The sequence below is a fragment of the Telmatherina bonti genome (genome assembly GCF_933228915.1).
Source record: "Telmatherina bonti genome assembly, chromosome: 1".
In the NCBI taxonomy this organism is placed as follows: domain Eukaryota; kingdom Metazoa; phylum Chordata; class Actinopteri; order Atheriniformes; family Telmatherinidae; genus Telmatherina; species Telmatherina bonti.
Genome location: NC_136619.1, coordinates 11,090,775 through 11,114,091, shown reverse-complemented (window position 1 = coordinate 11,114,091; position 23,317 = coordinate 11,090,775). Strand labels below are relative to the sequence as shown.

Sequence of the window (23,317 nt, the reverse complement as noted above, 5' to 3'; positions counted from 1 at the left end):
TTACTGTAACCCTGTCTGAATAACCAGGTGTTAAATCCATAGTCCAACACCTACTCTCAAGGTTAGCATTGTGTTACATGACAGTTTGTTTTTGTTCAAAGCAGCCAAAAAAGTTCATCCTGTCATGATAAACAAATCACGTCAGTCAACGTCCAGCGACTTACTGACAAAAAAACAAAAGATAATTTTAAGTTTAATGAGGGTTAGGATGAAGCTGATGCTCATCTAGTCCTACCTCTGTTTGACTCTGTGAGGTTGGCTATAGTGGTAGGAGAAAATTGCAGAAGCTCAGCTCTTCAGCTTTGTCTTTATTAGTTACAAAAATAAAACACAAGTCAGCCATGCATCAGCTAGCAGTTGCACAAGCAATATTCAATGGCTGCTCAATCACAACAAAAATGCTCTCTCGCACCTGAAGCTTCTCCTCCAGCTTTATAGTGGAGGCCCTCCTACAAGACAAACCAACATTAACTGACATTCACTTAACAATTAATACAATGCCTAGATACAAACTACACTACGTACGTCAACCTGCCAGTAAACCTTAGGCAAGGCTATAAACAATCCAACATGGCTCAATATATACATATAAAAATTGATTATTCATTAAAGATCAGTCACATTAACATGAACAGGAGACACCCCTTTAAGGTGTCTATACATGGTACATGCCATTTCACCTGCTCTATAAAGGTATTTGGACACTCACCATTCTGGTTCACTCACTGGTCTACACCATGACAGACTCATTATTCGTATCCACTGACTTATTCATCACAATATCTATACATATATGTAGCCACTCAATACATCATATATACATATGTAATCACTGATCTTTAATTTTATACACCAAACTGTAAATGCGTCAAAATGTCAAATATTTAAAACTCAACCCATAAAGATAGTTTTTTAAAGCATTTTTTCTCCAGCAGTCGCTACTTTACTGTATTTCTGACAGGATATGGGGTCAGGGTGAGGAGGAAATGACCTGCAGCACACCAGGATTTGAACCTGGACCTTCTGCATCGAGCAGCCATAGCCTCTGTACCTGTTCAGGTGTGGAGTTACAAACTTAATACAACTTTTTTCTTAACTTTTAAAGTTCCCACAAAGAAAAAAGACCAGCCAAAAAAAAAAACTTTTTAGATTGTATTTTTGTTTTGGACAAGAATAATCAGAATAAATGTGTTTTTGGAAAATAGTTGTGATATGACTTAATAACGTAATGACAGTGACATAAACAGTAATGTTTGAACAAACAATTAGTTTGGGTTTCACATACCCAAACTAAATGGTAGAGATGGCTCAGGAAGGTTTATTTTTAAAAAGTAATTTACAAAAGTCACTGCAAATTCCCCTCTACCAAATGGTGGACAAGGACCTTAAAGGGTTCAAATAAATGTACTTAAAAGATGAGAAGAGTAAAACTAGTAATCAGAATAAGATGCATCCTCTGGTACAAACAGAAAATGTTCAGTATTTATAAAATGATCAAAACAAAGACGAAATTTATGTCATCAGTTTTTTTTCAGATGCTTTAACCTTCAGATTTTCTGAATATTTTCAGCTTGCATGAATTAATTATCCGTTATTCCAAAAGATTGGTGAGAAAAACGCAACATGCAGAGCAGCTGCATCAACAGCTACTACTTTATTAGGTGTCTAACTCCTCGGTTTACACTCTGCAGGAATGTCGCCCTGATAAAGTCATTCAGATATCTTTCACTTTTATAGTTTACATTATCTCCAGAGCTGCTTGCGGTGCACACACGCTTGTGTTCTTTGATTTTTTTTTTTGCATGCTTGTCACTGAGCACTTGAGCAAGCATTGTGGGATGAAACCAATTCAAAACGCTGCATATGTGCATGATAAGATTTCAAATGTCACAGTGTGGAATCTCCATTTACAATATGTTAATTGCATTTTATCCTGCTGTGGTTGTTCTCATGTTCTCCGTTTCCGTCACAAAAAATGCAATCAAAGCTTTATAAGAACAGAAGGATAGAAGCTCGCCAGGATGCTGAAGCCAACAAACTTTTTTTCCCCCCCCTCGTGGGTAAAGACAAACATGCAAGAGAAAGAGAGGAAGTCACATGGAGCGAGGACACGGATGCCTGTAAGCAGGACACATCATGGTAATGAGGATAATTTTGTGTGTGTCCATCTGCCGTCCTGTCTGGATGTTTTACCACCTCTGGTTAGAGATGCAGACAAACAATGTCACGTCAATCACTGTCAGGACTACAAGAAGAGACGTTACCAGTGAAGAATAAATAAAGAATTCTGCAGAAAACGCCAGAAACGCACAGCTGTTCCACAGGAAATTAGGAAATACATTTACATAACAATCCCAGTAAATTTATCCTGGAAGGAAATGTTATAAGCCTGACTGACCTGAAGAGAAGACACACACACACACATGATCTCTTTCACTCCCTAGGGCTTCAAAACTAGAGGGAGAAAGAGAAAAAACTTCCTTGTGCCTGTCGCTATAGAAACCATTTGCTCCCCTGATGGCAATAAAAGGAGCAAATTGCTGAGATGTAGGGTGCAGCCATGAGGGACAGGAGTGCATATGAACACACACGCACATGTACACACACACACAGTCCACCTCGCCTGAAGAGCCCCTTTCAGTGCCGCAAAATGATGCCAAGATCTGGACATTGATTGTGAAGCGAAATGAGAGTGTGGAAGTGTGAGCCTGTGTGTGTGGTGGGGTTTGTGGTAGGACCCAGAGGGTTTTGTCGTTCCTGCGTTGTCATTCAGATCTGGACTGCCTCTATAACACTACAGCACTGAAGCATGTCAACACCTGCGACCAGACGGCGAAGTGCAAGCTCGTAGGTGTGTAAATCTCACACCGAGGTCTCATCTTAGCTTCTTATCGCTAGAAAACCTTTACATTTATATCCCTTCACCAATTTTCTCTTTTTAGTGACACACTTCAGATCTTCTGCAGAAGAAATGTAATTAAATTAATATGGTGTACTAAAGGCAGCATTTACCCAGATGTGGCTCGATGTTTGAAGCATTTCAGGCCAGATGAGCGATCCGACCGGTCAGCTGATTTGACTGGCTGGTGGTCGCATTCACATTTGAAAAGTTGAGACATTTTCAACTTTAATCTGAAAGCCACGCAGGCAAAGCGATGAGCTCAGAACTGATTTAATCGAGACATCACCTCATTTAAACTAAATGTGTGAATCCTGCCTGAGAGAGATCGCTTTTCAGAAACTACCTTTCAGGAAACCACAGCAACTTGTGCTGGAGTTGTTTTTAATCAGCATTATTAATTTAAAGCAAAACTGAAAAGTGCCCATTATAAGAAACTGTGAAACAAGGCTCAACCAAAGGAAGTTTCCACTGCACTATGAGAAGAACAATAACTGCATGTTGCCTCCATGCATCGTTCACAACAACCAGCAAGATTTCTTCAAAAGTAGGAGCGTGTGTTACTCCCTTGAAGTTTAATCAAGCTTGAAATCGTTCTTGGATTTCACAGACATTTACTGACGGACAGTGTCTTCAACTTGACTTGGAAGATCCTTGATTGTCCCAAATATGCCGTCCGAACTAAGAAAAGAAATACCAAACTTAAATGAACTTAAAGCAAAACAGAGGAGTAACATAAATAAAATAGGAATTCTCGAGACATAGCAAAAGGTAAACTTTTCCGAATTACATCAAATTAAAAGCTTAATTCAATTCAATTCAATTCAACTTTATTTATATAGCGTCAAATCACGGCAATGTCATCTCAAGACGCTTTACAGAGAGAGGGGAAAACATAATGAAGGCCAATTCATAACAGCCTATATAAGGAAACCAACAGATTGAGTTGAGTCCAACTCAATCTCCCATCCTGAGCAAGCACACTGGCGACAGTGGGAAGGAAAAAACTCCCTTTTAACAGGAAGGAAACCTCCGGCAGAACCCGGCTCAGGACAGGCAGCCATCTGCCTCTGCTGTGTGGGGGGAAGAGGACAGAAAGACAACAGACAACAGGAACTGCTACTCCCGGCCAGGGAGACCTGCTGAGACAGGAGACATACATGTTAATGATGCAACACTGTTATGGGGGGGGGGGGTAAAAGAAAGAGATAAAGAGAAAAAGAAAGAAGCTCAGTGTATCAGGAAATGTCCCTCAGCAGTCTAAACCTATAGCAGCATAACTAAGGGATGCTAACCATCCCTAGCTATAGGACTTATCAAAAAGATAAGTCTTCAGCCTAGTCTTAAAGGTGGGGAGGGTGTCTGCTTCCCTAACACTAACTGGGAGCTTATTCCATAAGAGAGGGGCCTGATAACCAAAGGCTCTGCCTCCTGCTCGGCTCTTTGAGACTCTAGGAACCACAAGTAAGCCTGCAGTCTGCGAACGAAGTACTCTGCTTGGTATATAAGGAACAATGAGGTCTTTGATATATAGTGGTGCCTGGTTGTGGAGGGCTTTATATGTAAGGAGAAGGATTTTAAATTATATTCTAGATTCAACAGGCAGCCAATGAAGAGAGGCTAAAACTGGAGAAATATGATCTCTCATGCTGGTTCTGGTCAGGACTCTGGCTGCAGAATTCTGGATCAGCTGAAGGCTTTTCAGGGCATATTTAGGACAGCCCAGTAATAGAGAGTTACAGTAATCTAGTCTCGAAGTAACAAAAGCGTGAACCAGTTTTTCTGCATCACTCCGAGACAGAATGTCCCTAATTTTGGCTATATTACGTAAATGAAAGAAGGCTGTTTTAGTAACCTGCTTAATATGTGGGCCAAAGGACAGGTCAGGGTCAAATATTACTCCAAGGTTTCTCACTGTAGCACTGGAAGCTAAAGTAATGCCATCCAGGTTCATTACAAAACCGGAAAATTTAGCTCTGAGTTTTTCAGATCCAACGAGAATTACTTCAGTCTTATCTGAGTTTAAGAGGAGAAAATTTCTAGACATCCAAGTCTTTATGTCTATGAGACAATTTTGTAGCCTATTGGGCTGATTTGTTTCATCTGGTTTAAAGGATAAGTGTAGTTGAGTATCATCTGCATAACAATGAAAGTTTATTCCATGCTGTCTAATAATTTTGCCTAAAGGGAGCATATATAGCGTGAAGAGTATTGGTCCAAGTACAGAACCTTGAGGAACTCCATGACTTACTGTAGTTTGTGAGGAGGACTTGTCATTTACATGAACGAACTGAAGTCTATCAGATAAATATGATTTAAACCAGCTTAACGCTGTACCTGTAATTCCAATCACCTGTTCTAGTCTTTGTAACAGAATGTTATGATCGACTGTATCAAATGCAGCACTAAGATCAAGCAAGATAAGTACGGACACAAGTCCTTTGTCTGAGGCCATAAGAAGGTCATTAGTAACTTTCACCAATGCTGTCTCAGTGCTATGATGAGCTCTAAATCCTGACTGAAACTCCTCGCATAAATTCTTTCTGCTCAGGTGGGCATGTAGCTGAGCTGAAACTATTTTCTCCAGAATTTTGGACATAAACGGGAGGTTAGATATAGGTCTATAATTTGCTATCACCTCTGGATCCAGAGATTGCTTTTTAAGTAAAGGCTTGATTACAGCAGTTTTAAATGATTGTGGTACATATCCTGTCACTAAAGACATATTGATAAGATTTAGTAGTGATGTATTAATTAAAGAGAAAATGTCCTTAAAGAGGCTCGTTGGGAGAGGGTCTAAGATACAGGTGGATGGTTTAGATGAAGCTATTATTTTAGTTAATTCAGAGGGTTGGACAGGACAGAAACTATTTAGACACAAGTCAGATCCTGGTTCTAAGGATGCTTCGGAGACCACAACAGGCTCAACATTATAGGTAGAAGGAAGAGTATTGTGAATTTGATCTCTAATAGTGTCAATTTTATTCCTGAAAAAATACATGAAATCATCACAGCTAAGTGAGAAAGGAATACATGGCTCCACAGCGCTCCGGCTCCTAGTAAGCCTAGCTACAGTGCTGAAAAGAAACCGAGGGTTGTTTTTGTTTTCCTCTATCAATGATGAATAATAAGCTGTTCTTGCCGTACGTAAGGCTTTTTTGTATACGATTAAACTTTCTTTCCAGGTTAAGTGAGACTCCTCTAGTCCTGATGAACGCCATCTGTTTTCCAAACGCCTTGATGCCTGTTTTAGAGCTCGAAGCTGGGAATTAAGCTGATTGATCCTATTGATCCTAGCTGCTTAATTGGCATTACAGTTACATAAAGTTCACATAATGAACCAATTAACAATGAAACACAAGGAAAAATTATACTTCATTGGCCGCATCAACTCCAAGGGAATAAAAATATCCACGGCTTCCCACAAGAACAAAGAACTTATCTCCATTCTCCATATCTCCATAGATGCAACCTGTCTCTTGCAGACGCCGCATGCACAGCGCCTCGTGTGGCTCCCTGAGTGCACCAATCAACTACATCCCCCAAGCAACAATGTGGACCAGCGGAAGAAAAGGAAAATGGTCCCCCCTTTCTTCCATACACTTCCATCCAAATAGACAACATGCTTTTACATGAACTTACTGAATGAAAAAATAAATAAATAATAATTATTGAACATTTTTATGAACTACTACTTGGATGTGAACATATATCGAATGTGAAAATAATCAACTAAATTTACGACAGGTGCTTCTGACGGCAGCTATAGCGTGACCTTTGTATCAGACGTGATACAGTGTACCATTATACAGTGTTTGCTCATAATTTCTGCAGAGTAAGTTTGGATCATAAAAGATTTTTATCTACACTAACTACTTGTCATTAAGAATCCTTTGATTACAGAGCTGAAAATCATCTCTCAGAACAATGACCAACGTGTTAGTCTCACACACACACCCTCCTCCAACACACCTGAAACTGATGAATTGCTTGTTGCCTCCGAAGAGCTGAATTACATCTAAATGAGGGAATTTATCCATTTCATTCAGGTTATTTTCCTTCCACTCCAAAATTTCCCTCCGTTCTCTACTTCTGTTCTTTCTGCACTCTTCCCCTTCAGTTTCTCATCTTCCCCTTTTATTCCTGCCTCATTTTCACTCTGATGCGTTTCTCTCAGCCGCTCGGCGCTGCACTTTCAGATCTGCCCGCTGCACCCTCTCATTTTCTCCCCTTTCAACCCTTTCCATCTCTCTTATCCACCTACTCTTCCCTCCATGCTGTGAATTCTCCCTGTTTCTCAAGATTATCCTCCGTATTGTGTTCAATGAAATGGTCAGTAAATAGGGTAACACTGTGTTGACCAGAGGAGTTTTGAGAAAAGCGGTTTCACCGTGGCTTTTAGAAGGCTGCAGGATGTACTTATCTTCTATTTAAACCATCATTTAAGCTTTTTGGGGGGAATATTTTAAGTATTTAATCGAGGAGCGAGGCTTTGATGAGTGAATGTGGTTGTTAAATGTCATGTATGCATGTACGACCACTGTCTAACTCTGTGTGTGTTCTTCTGTGAGCCACTGCTAATTCTTTGAACTCATTAGACTAATTGGACAGTCTGCAGAGAGCTCCACATTGATCCTAGCTGTTAAGTTTCTCCTCCCTTTGAACACTCACTGTTTTTACCATTGCTTCTTACTCAAGTGGTCTAATTTCTTTTCGCCAATCTTTGGCACACTTATACTTTCTGAACATAGTAAATTACCAAGAGTTTTTACAGTGTTACTTAATTTCTTTTAGCCTCACAGTGACATTCAACATATTTATAAATATCAAATTTAGATGAATTGATAGCTGGATATTATCAGCTCATCTAATCATGGGTAATGGGAGTTGTAAGTGGATGGATTTCCATTAAAGCACCTTTATATGAAAACTATGCGGCAATTTCACAAACTACATCATATTTATGACACTACTTCATTTTTTTATTCCTGCTTTATTTTTTCTTAAAGAAATATATATATCTTAGAGATAAGTAAATAACCTACTAAATATGAAGTCATGTGTAGAGGCAGAGATATTTGCAATGTATGGACTCATTTGCTGGCCACTTCATGAAGTACTTCTTATCAAAAACAGCTAATCAGACAATCACAAGGCAGCAACTTGATGTGTTTAGTCTTGTAGAAATGGTCAAGACGACTTGATAAGTTCAAACTGGACATCAAAATGAGAAAGAAATGGGATTTAAGTGGCAATGAAGGTGGCTGTGTTTGGTTGGGCATTTCAGAAACTGATGATATACTTCTTTTTATCACACACAACCATCTCTAGGTTTCATAGAGAATGATTAAGAAAAAGAGAAAATATCCAGAGAAATACAGCTGTCTGGACCAAAATTTCAATGTCAGAGAAGAAAGGGTACTCTCCTTTGAGATGGTAGAAAAACAACAGAATCCCCACCTAGTGGTTTCTACCAACACACAACACGTCCAACCTTGAAGCCGATGGTCTACAGCAGCAGAAGACCACACCGTCAGATAAGAACAGGAAACTGAGGCTACAATTCAAACAGACTCACCAAAACTGGACAATAGAAGATGGAGAAACGTTGCTGGTCTGGTGAGGAGCGGCTGTAGCTCAAGAGGAAGAGCAGTCCTCTTACAACTGTGTCATTATGAGTGTGTAGTGTGAGTGTGTTTATGAATGGTTGAATGTCTGTTGTAGTGTAGTGTGTTATGACAGAGAATGTGTGTAGTGATGAGTGGTCGATATGACTGGAGAAGTGCTATATAAGGACAAGTCCATTTACCATTAACAAGTCCCCATGTCAGCTCCCCGTTCAGATGGTAGGATCAGAATTTAATGTGAACATTGATCCAGTCTGGTTTAGGCTGTTTGAGGTCTAATGGTGGGAAGGATATTTTGGCACACTTAAGGCCTCTTAGTATCAGCATGGCATGGTTTCACCACCACAGCCTACCAATGACCATGTCCATCCCTTTATAAGCAGTGTAACATCTTCTGATGGAAACTTCCAGCAGGATAATGCACCATGTCACAAAGCTCACATCATCTCCAGCTGCTTTCTTCATCATGATGATGAGTTCACTGTCCTCCAACGGCCTCCAGAGTCACCAGATCTTTGCCCAACAGAGCAGCTTTGGGATGTGGTGGAACGGGAGATTCTCATCGTGGAATTGCAGCAACTGTGTGATACTTCATGTCAATATGAAGCAAAATCTCTGAGGAATGTTTCCAACATCTTGACAAATCTATGGCACCAAGAATTAAGCCAAAAGTGGGTCAAAGCCAAAACTAACAAGGTGGACTGGCAACCAGTGTGTGTGTATGTGCTATCAATAGGTTAAAAAGCTAATGATGTAACTGTTTAGCCTAACTTCCCAGACAATGTGCACATATCACTGATTGTGAGAAAAACCCAGATAATAAACCATAAATATGATTTGTCAAACAAGCTGCAATAAAGGCAAAAAGTTTAACAAGAATTAGTTTAGCTGTTTAGTTGGGAATCAATGAGCGCATAATAAATAATGTGAGAAGCCAAGAGCACCACAGATTAAAAAAAATAAGCACAATTTTTATAGAAATTATTGTAAGACTGTTCATCTGTTATCTTTTTCGTGTGAGTGAGTTATTGACATGCTGTTCACTGTGTCAAGGCTTAATCAAACCAGACCTTAGCCTCTTCAGATTGCTTTGATAACCTAAGCTAACTGAACATAAACTTTAACAGGACAGCAGGTAAAAATATAAAGTATAAAATATTGACAGACATTAAGTCAAATCTAATATTCACCATAATGAACAAAATCAGTGGAGTGTGATACGTTTTGGATGAAAACGTGGTGTCATATGCTGAGCTGGAAAAAACACTGCAGTGTCCATTGTAGTGGAGAGAGCGCATTAAAAAGGTTCTTAATGAATAACATCAAATATTCATTTCCACAATCCCACCTGCCTCCCCCATCGACTCCCCCTCCTCTCTGCGTCTCAGTAGGAGTTAGCAGATAATGAGGTGTGGTGTTGTCAGAAGCATAGCCCATGCTCATCCATCCAACCTGCTTAGTAAGGGGCATGCCCACACTTACACACAAAGTCATGGGGAGAAAGATGTCACAGCAAAAACTCACATGCACGGCCCACACACACACACAAAAACACACATACATAGATCCCCACAAATTAAACTTAGGAGGTAGATAAAAAAATTGCAGAATTGCCTTTGACAAATACGACGTCTACAAGGATGATATCACTTAACAGACCTGTACAGTAGTTATAGAACATGTTCGCAGTGTCTCTGAGGTGGTTTTTGCCAAAATAAGATCAATCTACACCTTCATTTGTCCAAATCATCTCTTTATCTTCCTTAACTTCGCTCCTCTCTCGTACAATCATCTTTTGTTATACTGGAGCTGCATATTTATGTCCTAATTTTTCCTTTCATCTCAGCTCTCCCTTCCTTTGAGGAAGGTGAAGGGCAAGTGAAGAACGTTGGCCTCAGTAGGGAAGCCCATTGCATGTGTGTGTGTGTGTGTGTGTGTGTGTGTGCACATGCCCCATCGTTGCTCATCTTTGGCAGCCTTGCAAGCTGTTTCCGGTGCTACAATGTACAGAATAAATACACTTTACACACACGCAACTGGTTTACATCGCCTGTAGGGACTATCAACCATTAAAACTGAATACCAAACCACAACATAACTCTAACCTTGATCCTAAATATGTCTTAACCCTGGAAAGTCACTTCCTATAAGGACCAAACCGCAAGCCTCATGTTTACATTCAGGCGCCATAAGTAGGTGTGCCAGGTCTTGGTCCCCATCATGACAGAAAAACACACACTTAAACACACAGCACCCTGCCAGCACTTTGCCGCTGTTAAATGAGTGTTAAGGGGATCGTACTTGGAAAGCAGCTGGTTATGCTCATTCTCCACCTTTATCTGTGCTTTTCATTTAATAACAGGATAAGTTGTTGTTAGGTTGTAATAAACAGTAATAAAGACACAAATTTGATTCTGCTAACACTAAATCAGGAATGTTGTGAAAAGTCTTTGCAAGTAATAAGGTTTTTCTTCCGTGGACAAAATGTGAAGGCTATCTCTTAAGTGTGTCCATCATCAAGATTGAAGAAAGTAACACTGCAAATTCTCAGGAACTTGGTGGAGTACTGGATCTGGGGTAAGATAAAATCGTATTACATTTTTAAAAAAAAGCACCGCACGATCTTAAAACCAAGAGATAGGATGCTGGCATTGGAGGATGGCCGCAGGTTTAGGACAGACCTTGATGTGAAACCTCTCCCTGCCAAGTCATCAAATCAAGTCCTTTCTTTATTACCCCAACTGGGAAATTTGGTTTACAGACGGGTCCCCGTAGAAAATGTTATGACAAACAATAAACTCTCCACTCACACACATCAAACCTGAATGTCCAATAAAATCATGAAGGAAAAATCATTAAAATTAATTAAAAAATACTAAAACCAGATAAAAAAAAGCAACTGAATTGATAGTTTTATAAAGACCCAAAATGAAAAATGCCTCTAAGGAATAAAAACTATATGAAATATGATCGTTCAGTAACCCCCCCCCCCTTAAAAAAAAGGTCACATACAACTTTTACACGATGCTACGGCAGGGGAAACAAAAGGGATTTTTAATTTGTTAGTATTCACCCTTTTTCATCTCCATGTCCGGCCTGAAGTAAGCCATTTATGTAGTCTTTATGTAGAGGACAGTTTTAGGCTTCTGGTTCTGGCTTTCCTGCAACAGGCACTGAGGTATGCCTATTATGTGGTCCTTCACCTTCATCAAGCTGTTTTACACAACAGGATCTTTTATTCCAACAGTTTCAACTCAGGAAATAATGAAACACGTTAAAAAATGTGACACAATTGATGGCTACCTTTCCAAACCCTGTCATCAAATGTTCAAGGGACAAGGGAGGAGTTAACTGTACAGTTAACTGTAAGTCACTGTACAAATACATAATACATAACATTGATTAATGAACAAACACAGGTAGAAGTGAAGTTCTTTCAGATTGATTGACAGGAACACTAAATCATTTAAAGAGGACAGGGATTGCAGGACAGGGCAACAACAAAAAAGTTAGAAAAGTGACCAGAAGCATTTCGAGGTCTGAGTCTGAATCTGCTTGCTTACATGTATTACAGAACAAAGACTCACTGAGCTGCACACATTGCTGGGACCATTCCCTGTGCTCGTATGGATAAATTCCAGCTAATGATTGGATTTTGTCTCGATAATGGCATGCTTATGTTTTACTCCGTCTGTTTATTTTTATTTTAAGTGACTGCTGTTTCTAAATATGATGGTTGCATCCTGCAATGTGCCATGCACCTCTCTGTGATTATGTAACTGTTCTGTCTAGTTAATCTTACTTAGTAAGTAGCCCCCTGGCCAACAGTGATGGTCGCTTGCTTTTGCCCTCTTCACCTCCAATTGGTTGAAGTAGCTAACCAGCTTTCCAGAGTCTGGTTTCAGTGATGTACCTTCCTGTCAAGGATCGCCTACCAACCCGCGTTCGCTCCAAACAGGGAACTGAATTGAACAGATTTGATGATTGCTTGCTTTGCTAAGCAACACCAGTTCTTAAAGAACATAGTTGCTATGAAATCTAACTTATCTGTATTATTATTGGACTGAGCGTTGAAAAAAAAAAAGCTTTGACTGGAGTAAAGCGGAAATGAGACTGTAAAGACAAGAAGCTTTGTACGAATGTGTGCAAATGGGTGAATATGGCTCTCAGTATAAAGTTTTGATTAATCAACAACTGATAAAAAAAGAAATGCATAAATGTCAACTGTCGCTATTTCATGTTAATCTGAGAAACTACCTTAGTCTTAGGGTGCATTCATATCAGGATAGTCCACAAGACTCGGCTCAGTTGTAGGGGGTGTATCCATGTGAAGCGAGGTCGCATTCCCATTGCACTTTGGTCAAACGAGCCAAATGATTATAATAATAAATCCCCATTCTCACCAAAGGTGGCCCAACACTAGTATTTAGCAAAAGAGAGGACAAGACCTGCGTGAAGAAAAAAAAACTTCATTGCGAGTTAAACATGGATACAAAACTATCGTTGTTTTGGGTTTTTCATTGTGTTTAATGCAATTAAACTGCAGAAATACACTGCAACAATAGATACAGGATGGAGGGACGGCTGGTAAGTTGGGGGGATCGATTCCAGGCTTCCCCTGACTAAAATGCCGAAGTGTCCTGGGGCAAGACACTGAACCCCAAACTGCCCTCCGATGTGCCTATTGGGGTATGAGTGAGTTGAATGAGTGTGTGTGTGTATGGGTGAATGTAACAAGTAGTGTAAAGCACTTTGAGTGGTCTGCATGACTAGAAAAGCGCTATAGAAGTACAAGTCCATTTACCATACAGTATGAAAAACAGACGAGGCAGAAGACTCAGCGTCATGGTTATGTATTGACCCACAAAGCAATGCCAAGTCAAATGCAGGGAGTGACTTTTTTTCTAGACCGCTTCCTGTATTTTGTTTGCTTGAAACGGGCCGACACCTGCACTCGTTGTTTGGTCCAAACAGGAATTTTGATAGCGCATTCCCATTTCCCCAGAGGAAGTGGACTTTCCAAGCAAACGAACTAGGATTTGAATAAAAAAGGCTGATGTGAACGTGCTCTTAGAAACTACAACATGACAGCGTAATAAAACAGGCAGCTGTGTTTGCATGTTTGCTACAACAGTTGGAGAAAGACCCTTCATTGTTTCAACGTAACACCTGTAAGAAAGGTTCATAAATGTACTGCATTCTCAGTTTGGTGTGGAAGAACATGCCTGGACTGTACGCCGTGCTAACCTGAACCTCGTCCAACACCTCCAGGATGAACTGGCATGCTGACTGTGAGCTGACCAACCTCAGTAATGCTCTTGTGACTGAATGGTAGTAAATCCCTGCAGCCAGCTGGTGAAATCTTGGAGCATGATCAGGGCTCAGAGGTTTAAAAGTGGATATTAATTCCCTTTCTAACACAACGAGTTGTGTAAGTGTGTGTGTGTGTGTGTGTGTGTGTGTGTGTGTGTGTTTTTACAGTTAAACTTTCTTTAAAAAAATGACTGCCTATCTACACTCAGTGGGATTATACATCCTCCATCCTCTCTGCTTCGGTGTGGGTGCAGCTGGTGAAAGCGCATCCCTCCCCCCACCCCCACACTGTCTCTGCTCTTTCTGTCAATGCCCATTTAACTGCATATTTTACACCAGTGGAGTGTGTGGAGTGGGGAGTTGGATCCCCTTTGCACTAACTAAATAAAGCATGACTAGTGTTGATATCGTGTCCACGGCTTTTTGGGTTTGGAGCGACATGAAAACAACTTGGAGCGAAGTGTGCAGCCATTGGAAGACTACTTTTACTGCCGGTTAATGGCCAGGTGATAATGGCCGTCTAGTGGATGGTAAAATAATTATGATGTTAGAGTCAGATCTTTCTACACTTCTTTAAATATGTATACCGTCCAGCTGCGCCAACAGACAAATGAAACAATGTAATCTGACAATGTGGGATTGTGCTGCACAGAGAAATTCACACAGACTATAAATATCTCTGACCCCAGGCTGTCAGTGCATCTTGTCCTCATCAGCTCTGTGTCCTTCCCACAGTATAACAGCTAGGTTAACTGTAGCTAATGTGGCACTGTGCTGCTGTCCACGGTGTCGTGTCTAATCTCGGCGAGCATCTGTCTCGCTGTACCTGTAAATCTCTCTATCCATATTAATTTAAGGTAGCCTGGTAGGAGATGAATCATCACTTCCTAAACTGCAGATATTTCTAACCCCGTGGAGGGTTTGGGCTCCTGCATTTTATCATAATCAATACAGGTGACTCTACATGGAATTTGCTTTAATAGATATTAATAAAATACTATGCATGACTCAGAATTAATACAATAGCAGAGGCTTTGGTGCTACATGAAAATATGCTGGAGAAATGTTATTAAAAAACAGCATTTCTAGCAAAATATTTTGTTTATAAAGTGTCAAACCACAAGAAGCATTTCAAAGCACTTTGCAGAAAGAAAGCCAACAATGACATCTGAGCACACATTGGAATAATGTCCGCGTTTATGTACTTGTGTCAAGGTTGTAGTCAGTTCAGTGGTTTTATCTATCAAGAGGACAGAAAAAGAATCAGGTCTTCAGTATGTCTTTAAAGTCACACTCTGCAACTTTTTATCATCTCAAAACTTCATTTTCCGGACTGGTTTATCGGCACTGTGACATTTATTTTGTGTATTTCTGGAGCTGTTGTTGCCCAGACTCTAACCTTAAGAGAGCCTTTAATAAACAAAGCTCCACAAAGCTTAATGAAGTGAAACAGCATGATGAAGATGATGATGCAGAAAACAATGAGCTCAAGTTATGTAGTTCTATCAGCCACTGATTAACGGGGTGAACTTTACATCGTTTCTGCATTTTGGCTAAATTTCTCTTGAACACGGTGTACTTCACTTGACTTTAAGACCTGGTCTGAACTTTTTTTTTTTAAAACAGATTTTTTAAATCGTATTGTGATGGAGATATAATTTTATTTATTCAACCATTTTAGACATTTATCTTTAAAAGAAATAGAACATCACCGTTCTTTCATTGAATATATAATAAAGTAAATGTCTATAAAAAGCGTTCCAGGGGTGATGAACCCCCCTCTCATAAACTTTCTACCTGCTTCTGCAGGATTTTTACCATTTCTTTTTATTTTTGCACAAACACTGAATACTGTTTCCCACATGACACCATAGCCTAAAACTGATTTGTCACGCTTCACTGAGGGCATCAGTAAATGTGGAATATCTTTTAAATAAGTTATAACAAGGAAAAGCTGAATATTAATTGTCCTGTAAGAATTTCATATTGACATATTAAACCAAAATATCCATTAAATTGTGCATTTTATAGGCCCTGACAAGAAACAGGCCTCCATTTAGAGCGGCAGAGTGGAAAATTAAGTAAATCTGCAGTCAATAATGTTGACAGTGAACACACACATTCACACACTCACTCACACACTCACACACAAAACATCATGAAATGATAGAGCCTTACCAAACTGATTTGTTTTCCTTTCGGTTACACAGTTGGCTTTTATTAGCCGCCCTTTCTACTGCAGCCTCTTTTATTGAAGAATAAACACAGTTTTCATTTTTAGGAAAAGAAGCAGATAATTAAAATCAATATGAACCACTTCATCTCATTCATTATTCTCTCTAAATCCGCCTCCCACGCTAGACCTTTGGACACTGAGAAAATCTGCCTTTGTTAAAGAAGATATGTCTAAACCTGACATTTGTGTGCAAAAAAAAGGCTCCAACACAGGGTTTTCCAGTAAAATAAGCTTCTCCTGGGCAGTTCCCCGTCACTGAGGGCAAGAGTTGAACATTAGCAGAGAAAGGTACCATGGGAAACAAACAGAAAGCACTAACCTGAGGCATATTTCAGGTTGCCGGTAGAGTCCACTGTGGTGTACATGACATAAGGACCTGGCTGGTTCACGCCGAGAGGCTGGAAGAAACACACAAAATTAAACAACTTTAGGACATTTTGCAGCATCGTTTCGCATTAGCTGTCCGTCAGGGAGGACGAATGCAAGGACAAACAGGCACAGCGACTTGTTTTCAGTAGGTGGCATGGTAAAGGTAAAGGACAGGGCTGACCCAAACCTGCCTGACCATAAATGAATGTGACGTTTGCATGTTTATGCAGCCGTGTGCGTGGATACTTAACTCTCATCTCATCTCCACATTACAAAAGGATGACAACTAATGACGAGACCTGTTGGGCCACCCTTCGCTTTACATCTGCTAGTCACGAGCATGTTAGGCACGCAGACACTGCGAGGGAGACTCGGGCCTTTTTGTCGTGACATGCAGCAGTTGTGTGAGAGAGGAATAGAAATGAGGTCAAAACAAAGAAAAAAAAAAGAAAATGGTGACAGAAAGAGAAGAGAAAGCCAGAGAGGAGCAGACTGGTGGGCTCAATGAAAGGAGGAAGAGAGGTGTGACTAAGAAGAAGCGAGGAAGGAGAGCGAAATGAAAAGACAGAGCAGGCTGATGGATGGAAGAGGATAGGAGCCGAAACAGCCGCAAGCCCCACTTATTTCTAGCATTCATCATAAATTTCACTTAGACAACAAGCGGGCGGAAGAGCAGACAGACGGAAAAGGAAAACAAATAGCAGCCTCTTGTTGTTGTCAACGATGATGTGTTGTGCTAAAGGACCTTCCACCAGTCCACCAGACGTATGCACGGTGACACGACTGACCAGTTTGTGTTGCTTATCCTCCTTCCTAGCCGACGTGACGGTGAGATAAAAGTATTCAACTGCTTTACTCCAAATCTGTTTGTATTTCAGGAACGTGTGATCAGTGTAAACCTTGACAAAGGTGTCCCTAGCTGCGAAGGACTTTTCATCCGATCGAATGTCCATACGGAACAAGATCGTGTCATGCAAACATGTCAATTGAAATTCGAAAGAAATTTTTATTCGGGTCAATAGCGGCGATTACACCGGATCATTAACACTCATTTTGTTTCACGCTTGAACCACATGGGGTTGCATGACGATGTGAGTTTCAGGGAGGACTTTAAAAATGGGAGCAGCAAAATAAACTGTGTGGCACATACAATGTTAAAGATTATTGAGCATTTTTATAGTCAGAAAGTCCAAATATAAAAAAAAATCTCCTCCTGAATTAGTCGGCATTGTGCATGTTAAATGTTACAAATGTTCATCTTTCAGGTGAGAAACACGACTGTTAGATATTCTGTTTTATTAACATTTTATTAATTGTTCCTTTGTGTTTGATGTTTGTTTGGAGACTACTATTTTCTCTTAATGTATCAAACAGAAATAGTTTTGTCTTTACCATGTAAATACAAACAGGAGATCTTAGATCAGTGTTTCTTAATCCTGGTCCTCAGGGCCCACTGCCCTGCATGGTTTAGTTCTTACAAACTCCAACCTGATGCAGGCTGCTTGCCAAGTTCTACGAAAACCTGATAATGATCCATTCATTTCAGTCAGGTGTGTTAAAGTAGGGTTACCTATAAACCAGTGATCATCACTGTTAATTCAACAAGAGCCGCACTAAGTATACAAAGACAAGAGAAGAGTCCCCACGCCCGCCAAAAACATATGTTTCAATGCTACGTATCCTGCTACGTTGCCAAATCAGTACCATTCAGCTTTTTAAGAAGGAATGGTTATCCTAAATATTGCACGGAGTAATGGTATTCTTGTGCAACAGTATATGGTGAAAATGCAATAATGCCTCCAGAATGTGGGTGTTTCTTTTTCAATATATAAATATGAAGCTACCGACGGAGCAGCTCTTTGGTGGAGTTCGGTGCAGCTGAAATCAGCCAGAACTGGCAACTCTGACAGGGCCAGTTAGGGCCGTTACGACAGCAAAGTTTCTGCAAGCAGCCTGCAGCTCTTGTTTGTGGAGAGAAATGCACCGTTGAGGATCATTATGACTTGTTTAGATAGCATTTTCAGAAAGCCAGTGGCTGCTTTACGAGCCGCAAGTCAAGAGTCAGTGAGCCGCGCAATGAGAAACGTTGCTATAAACTGTGCAGAGTAGGACCAGGATGAAGAAACATTGTCTTAGATAATTAAATAAACCATCTTAAAGATGCATTATGTAACTTTCTGACATTAAAACTTTGCGCTCTGGACTTGTTTGATGACACAGTGACATTTATCATCATTTTCTTGCTTTTCTGAAGCTACTGCTGTCCAGCAGCGTCCCGTGGTTGAGAGACCGACATCATACAACTTTATATCCAGGATGCTACGGCACAGTTTCACCTCACACGGTAGAAAACAGATTTAAACTCACTGGATGTGTTGAATGTGCACCAAAGCTGATTCAGCACAGAAACAAACGAAGATTTAAAGAGACAAAGAGACCAAACAAGAGTAATTTGGAGAGAGCTCATTGGTCAGGTAGGATTCAAGATGGATGCTGAATTAGCCGTCGATAGCGGGCATTTCACTGGAAAAATGGCCGTTGTTTTATAGTGTGTCTTTAATGTAATAACCATGACAGGTAACAGAGTATAAATGAAAACAGCCAGAGTAAACTCTAGGTTTATTTTTCTTGCTAGAAAGAAAAACCTCTTTATCCGTCTTTAAATTTACAAATTGCTGAACACATTTTGCTGATATTTTTTCAAAACAAAGGAAGCTTGTGCGATTATTACATATTTGACATGAAGAATTCAATTCCTTTCAGAGGCTGTCAGTATGACCGAAGTCAGGACTGCTGACTGGTCTGAATCTTGTCTCTTACATTTTATTCTTACCATCTCAGAGTTTTTTTTTTTTGTTTTTTTTTACTGTCAAGCTCAAGACTCAAAACCTTTACGTTGGGGTTTTCTGACACTTAATCAGTTTTCTAAAATACTTTTAATCTCCTCATTTCATCATTCAACAGGGAGCAAAGTAGGACTACAGCAGGATTGGACCAAATTTTCCAGTATAAAAGTTTATTGGTCTCAGTATTTTTGCCCATGAAAAGTGATGCGTCACCTCAGTAAGACTTTAATGTGTCTATAAATGTACAGTTTTTCTTCTAGTAGCCATGTCCCCTTTGGCCTTGTCCATTTCAAACCCTACTTAGAGCATAGTGCTTGTTGTGGTGCTGCTTGAAGACGGCACCTGCTCAGGCCCAGACTTTGAAGCTTCTTTCATATTGTTACAAATCAATGGGACTGGGATTGTAATACCCTCGATGATTGCTTCTACCTTTCCTCTCTACCTGTTGAAACGGCTATTCTGTTTGATAAAAGCATTTGAGATGGTCTCTTGTAAGGAGCCCTTCAGTAGCGGTAGATGAAAATGACATTTCAATTTAATTTTTAACCACACTGTACCCACATGACACAATTTATTCCCTTATGTCATTTCATTAGGATATATTGGGTTCTTCTATTCACATGTTCATAATCATACACTCATGGATGCATCCTGTTACCTTGTCATGACCTCTCATCATTTTAAAGGTTTGTTCATTTTTGGAGGGTTCTCCAAAAAAAAAAAACACAAGCAGCATAAAGGTTAAATAGCCTCTCTCTCTTCTAGCTGCTATCTGTGTCTAATAATTTAAACTGCTGCTTTCTTGCTATGACTAATAATATTTGCAGAAAGAACAGTCAAAATATGCCTAAACTGCCATGTACACCAATTTCAGCTGATTTTGAGCAAGTAAGTGCACAAGAACCACTTCTGGGATAAATGTGCTGCATGCTACAAGCTAACATGATTTACAGTGGGTTATTCAACTCAGTCCCATGAGAGCCGCACTCCTGCAGGTTTTCAATGTATCCCTGCTTCAGCGCACCGGACTCAAATCAATCAATCATAAATTTATTGATATAGCACAGGGGTAGGCAACTCTGGTCCTTGAGTGCCACAGTCCTGCAAATCTTAGGAATTTCCCTGCTGCAACACACTTGATTTAAATCAATGGCTAATTAGCAGACTGTGCAGAGTTTAATGTCAAGCTCTGCACAAGTCTGCTCATTAGGTCTGATGTGTTCCAGGTGTGTTGCAGCAGGGAAACTCCTAACATTTGCACCTATCCTGATATAGCACTTCTCATACATTTGAATGTGGGACAAAGTGCTTCACAAATCAAAAACTTAAAAATGAAAATCAGGATTTAAACATGGAGATACACACTCACACACATACCCATGCGGTTGCACGGTACTGGTCAAAGCCTGTACACACTAGGGATGTGACGATACACTTTTGTCCCAATTAGATTTGATTCCAATTTTTTTTGGTGCCGATTTGATTTAAATTGCGATTCTCACAATTCTTTGATATGGCTGATTTTTGTAGATTAAAAACAAAATAAATGTATAAAACTTATTTTTTTGCTCGTAATATTTCATGATTTCAATTAGAAAAAAACGACAGTAGCCAGATCATCATTCTGCTGCAAGTAAAAAGATAAATAAAAATGACATAATTTTTATACTTGATTATTTTTATTTGTTTGAAATTTTTTTTTTTTTTTTTAACAAAAAATCGATTTTAAAATTGTGAACCAAAAAAAATCCTGATTTCCGATTTTTCAATTCGATTTTCCCACCCCTAGTACACACCTATCCATTAAATCTAATGGTCCATTCAACAGCCAATGTAGTTCTGCACAATGACTTACTAATTTAAGTCAGGTGTGTTGGAAACAAGCGGCAACCTCGGTGGATAAACGTAAAGACAGTGCAGAAGTGGTAATCATTACAATTCCTCCGTCATCCACTAGCAGAGCCAAAACAGAGTGAATCACCATAGACTCCCAAGTTAAAAAGACCAACTTCACAGCAGCACTAAACATGTTTACAGCCTGGTACAAAAAATACATTTTTGGTGTGTAGTTCAGGTTTACCTTCATGATAACTGTGGGGGGGGGGGTGAATTTTTTTTCTAATTTGCGCATTTAACAGTTATTTAATCTTTTCATTTTTGGCATATTTAGGGACGTGTCCTTTTGATTGACCCAATCTTGTACCTAGTCTCCCTCTTCAAATAAGAAGAACGTAGAACTGTTGTTTTTAGCCGGTTAACAGCATGACTGCTTTAGCCCGCTTACCTCCGTTAGCTCCTGTGGGCTTCGGGTTAGCTCGGTTAGCTCTTAGCTACAGGCAGGTTGGAGTTTGCTAGATGTCAATCATCCACCATGACGCTCACAGCCCCCCTCTCAGCTCCACCTCTTTGCCCATATTTGTATTTTCCAGGAGAGTTGACGCGGGATGCTGCCAAGATGGTGATGGTAGGAACCACCCAATGAGCTTCTATATTCAGCTCTTCAGAAACCTAAAGGTGACGTCTTGGAGGCTACGTCCATCTTTTATATACAATCAATAGTTGGAAAAGGGATACAGGGAAAACCTGCTGGACTGGGGTCCTTGTAGGACCGAGTTGGATCCCACACCTCCCACAGATAAATGAAAACAGTGTTGAAAAGCAACATGATGTGGATGGATCTGCTGAAACTGTTCCTTAAGCCTGTACAGAAATGCATCAGACTAGTACTTTCCTGCCAGACAAATGTCTGCAATCTTCACTATGGGCTCCTGAACTTAACCAACCACCTAACCAGTTACCTGATGACGCCACACAATGGCCATGTGGACGAGGCAGATATTCCTCTGGAGAACTTATAAAAGTGAATCTGGAGGTGATAAAAGTTGCTGCTTCAAACTCTTTTCTGCTGACCGGCATGCTTCTCTTCACTGTCGTGTTGATATTGCAGTAAAGTACAAATACAAGGAGTGTTGATGTCAACAGAAAAACACTCATTTTTACAGACAGGCAGGGGGCCTTGTATGTGCTTATCCCTGTAGTGAGAGCACATCAGTAGTGGAGAATCTTCCACTGTGAGGTGCATATGTAGCAGCAACTGCAAAGAGTCCAGACCAAAGTCTTCAGACATTTTCCAGACACTCTTTGGTATTCATGTGTGAAAATGGTTTTATTAAGAGGAGCCAAGCTGATTTGAGTGCACATGGAGTGAAAGGCTGCTCTGCTGTACAGACTTTGTGGAAATTTATTTAATCTTCTGAGCTGTATCTGGTGCAATCAATGCAGGAAAAAGTGATTTCCCCCCCCCCCCCCCCCCCTTGTTTGCTTCAGCTACTAAAAGGCTCTGGACTCTTCTTTGCCATTGTGGGAGATAAAATGGAAACAATTGCAACATTTTCCTGAATAAAACATCACTCAGTGGTTTAAAATGTAATTTTTAGAAAAAATAACATGCAAATAACTGTGGAGCACATCATGTTTTTGTGGATTTTATTTGATAGTGGGCGATTTTCAGTAACCTCCTGCATTACGGAGGTTATGTCATTATATAAAGATACTTTAAAGCACAATATGTTGTTGATACAAAAATGGACAGAGACGTCCCTTACCTTGACATCTTCAGGGCAGTCATTAGAGCAGAGCCCACTGAGCACTGAGGAAAAACAGAAAAGGCTGGAGTTAGACATCACTCTGTGCTTTAAGCATCAACATTTCTGCTGTAAAACGCGTCAGTAATGATGCTGCTGCTGCGTCGCCGTAACAACCAGCACATAACATCTGATCAAACATCAAGCTGGACAGAGAAAAGATTTCCCCACAATGACTCAAGCTTGTTACAGAGAAGCTGACAGGAAATAAAAAAAAAAGTCACTTCACATTAAGTATGCAGAATAATCCTCATGTTTTTATGACACTTCAGGCGTGTGTGTGAACAAGACAGGGAGAGACACGAGGTTAGAAATAAACTGCCTGCAACAATAAGCATAAAAAATAAATGTGTAAAGTATTAACGGCGACGTGTCCGCTACCA

General features: G+C 40.0%; 1 protein-coding gene across 1 annotated transcript in view; it reads right to left on the bottom strand.

The window, feature by feature from the left end:
* itfg1 (integrin alpha FG-GAP repeat containing 1) overlaps positions 1–23,317 on the bottom strand; it is a 199,768-nt gene that overhangs the window by 38,770 nt on the left and 137,681 nt on the right. Inside the window, exons 8-9 of the mRNA XM_079244943.1 lie at positions 22,896–22,939; positions 16,395–16,473 (exon numbers count right to left, since the gene is read on the bottom strand). Of these exons, the coding sequence (XP_079101069.1) occupies positions 16,395–16,473; positions 22,896–22,939 (123 nt within the window). The remainder of the gene's footprint in view (positions 1–16,394; positions 16,474–22,895; positions 22,940–23,317) is intronic.